The following is a 2,365-nucleotide window of genomic DNA, read 5'->3' as shown; positions in this document are numbered from 1 at the left end:
ATTTATAAATTTGATGTTAGATTCATTTACTATGTTCTCTAGACATTCTTTGTTAAACTGTTCAAAATTAAAAGATGATGTAGCATCTGTAAATGTTGATTCAGTAACTTTCAAGAACCCAAGGTAAAATTTCTACTTTTCTGTTCACAGGTGAGTTTCAGCATCTGATTGTATGTTTGATGGTCATTTAGATGTATTCTTCCTTTAAATATTTTTATATTTTATTTATAATTTTATTCATAAATTGCTTATAGATATTTGTCTATTTTAGAAATTTACTCTATGTATACTGCCTAAAACATAAATTATTTTTCAAGCTATTAATACTTTTTTCAGTTGATGTTATTGGATATTTCCCTAAATCCAAAACAGAAATATCAAACTGTCAAATATATCAATTTGAAATTTCAGTGATTGGTTAAGAAGATTCTTCCACTCCAGGAATGGAGACAGTCATCTCCTTAATAAATTGAATATAAAATAAAGAAAATATTGCTTTACATTTTTAACTAACACTTTATTCAGTTTTTATTTTATATAAGATATTAACTATGTTTGCAATTTCATTAGCTTCCAGATGGAAAGCTAGTTGTGGCAGCTATTTTATTTAATACTGTGTCCTTTTTCCCATGTATATAAATCTCAATTATTTGCCACTCTGTAAGATTTTTGAGATCAAGACAATGTTTTGATCAACCTCATAATATCTGACTGTACTGCATCATAATAAACCTTAAGGTTCATTGTTTGAATGAATAAACAATTTAACTTAAGACTTCAGAAATCCTCTAGTAATAATTATATTTGAAGGTAATTTTGCCTTGAATTTTGAAATAAGACCTACAGAAGAACCTATGGAACAACGGAATAATGTAACTGAATTTGTTCTCTTGGGGCTCACGCAGAGTGTCCAGGGTCAGAGAACATTATTTGTTGTCTTCTTGCTCATCTACCTGGTGACAATGATGGGCAACCTACTCATTGTCCTGACTGTGGTGTTCAGTCCAACTCTGCATGTCCCTATGTACTTCTTTCTTGGCTACTTATCATTTCTTGATGGTGTTTACTCCACAACAGTCACTCCAAATATGATTATAGACTTGCTGTGTGAAAAGAAAACCATTTCCTTCCAAGCTTGCATGATCCAACTTTTCATAGGGCACTTGTTTGGTGGTGCTGATATAATACTCTTGGTGGTCATGGCCTATGACCGCTACGTGGCCATCTGCAAACCCTTGCATTATTTGACCATCATGAATAAGCAGGTTTGTATTCTGTTGCTGCTACTTACTTTGGTTGGTGGGTTTTTGCATGGGGTACTTCATCCTCTCTTCGTTTACAACCTTCACTATTGTGGCCCCAATGTCATTGACCACTTCATCTGTGACATGTACCCCTTGATAAAACTTGCTTGCTCTGACACCTACATCACTGTCCTCACAGTGCTGGCCAATGATGGGGCAATCTCCTTGGTCATCTTTACGCTCTTACTCATCTCCTATGGGGTCATTCTGCGCTCCCTAAAAAATGTTAGTCAGGAAGGGAGGCACAAAGGCTTGTCCACCTGTGGCTCCCACATCACTGTGGTGGTCCTCTTCTTTGTGCCCTGTATATTTATGTATGTGAGACCCCCCTGTACCTTACCTATTGACAAATACTTGACTGTGTTTTATACCATTGTCACCCCTATGCTCAACCCTCTAATCTATACTCTGAGAAATGGAGAGATGAAAAATGCCATGAAAAAGCTCTGGATCAGAAAAAGAAAGTGAGGGAAACATACTATCTATTTTCAAAGAAAAACTGCTCTTTCCAGGAAAGTCTTGTATGATTATTTAACTGCATTAAATTTCTACTCAGAATTAATAACCTGGGTATTTTGAAAATATTTATGATTTGAATACTTAATCAAATATGAATCAAAATATTTTGATTAACTGCATTAAATTTCTACTCAGAATTAATAACCTGGGTATTTTGAAAATATTTATGATTTGAATACTTAATCAAATATGAATCAAAATATGAAGTTTAAGAATTTCATCATTTAGTAATTCAAAGTATATATTTTGTTCTAAAAGTAATTTTAAGATTATCACAATTTCTTATGAAATTATGTATAGTATGGGGGTGTAACATTGTCTATCTGGGGACTATAGATTTTTGGTCTCTATAATAAGTTAAAGTGTAGCAAATACTGTAAAATTAGTCAGTAGAAGATTTTCTAATGTTTCTCGAATATTGTAATGTTTTTCAGAGCTAATAGGACACATTACAGATTTTGAAAAATAATGTCAGTAGTACGGCATTAACCTTTTTGTTCATGTCTCTCCATACAAAGATCACCAATATTGATATCAGAAGC

The 2,365-nt window shown here is 33.0% G+C and overlaps 1 protein-coding gene across 1 annotated transcript; it reads left to right on the top strand.

Annotated features, from left to right (window-relative positions):
* Positions 1-854: 854 nt before the first annotated feature.
* Positions 855-1,772, top strand: LOC122682459 (olfactory receptor 4A15-like). The gene has a single exon (XM_043885175.1). The coding sequence runs from the start codon at positions 855-857 to the stop codon at positions 1,770-1,772; it is 918 nt and encodes a 305-aa protein (XP_043741110.1).
* The last annotated feature ends 593 nt before the right edge of the window (positions 1,773-2,365 follow it).

The sequence above is a fragment of the Cervus elaphus genome, chromosome 24 (genome assembly GCF_910594005.1).
Source record: "Cervus elaphus chromosome 24, mCerEla1.1, whole genome shotgun sequence".
NCBI lineage: Eukaryota > Metazoa > Chordata > Mammalia > Artiodactyla > Cervidae > Cervus > Cervus elaphus.
This window is presented reverse-complemented; position numbering and strand designations above follow the sequence as displayed.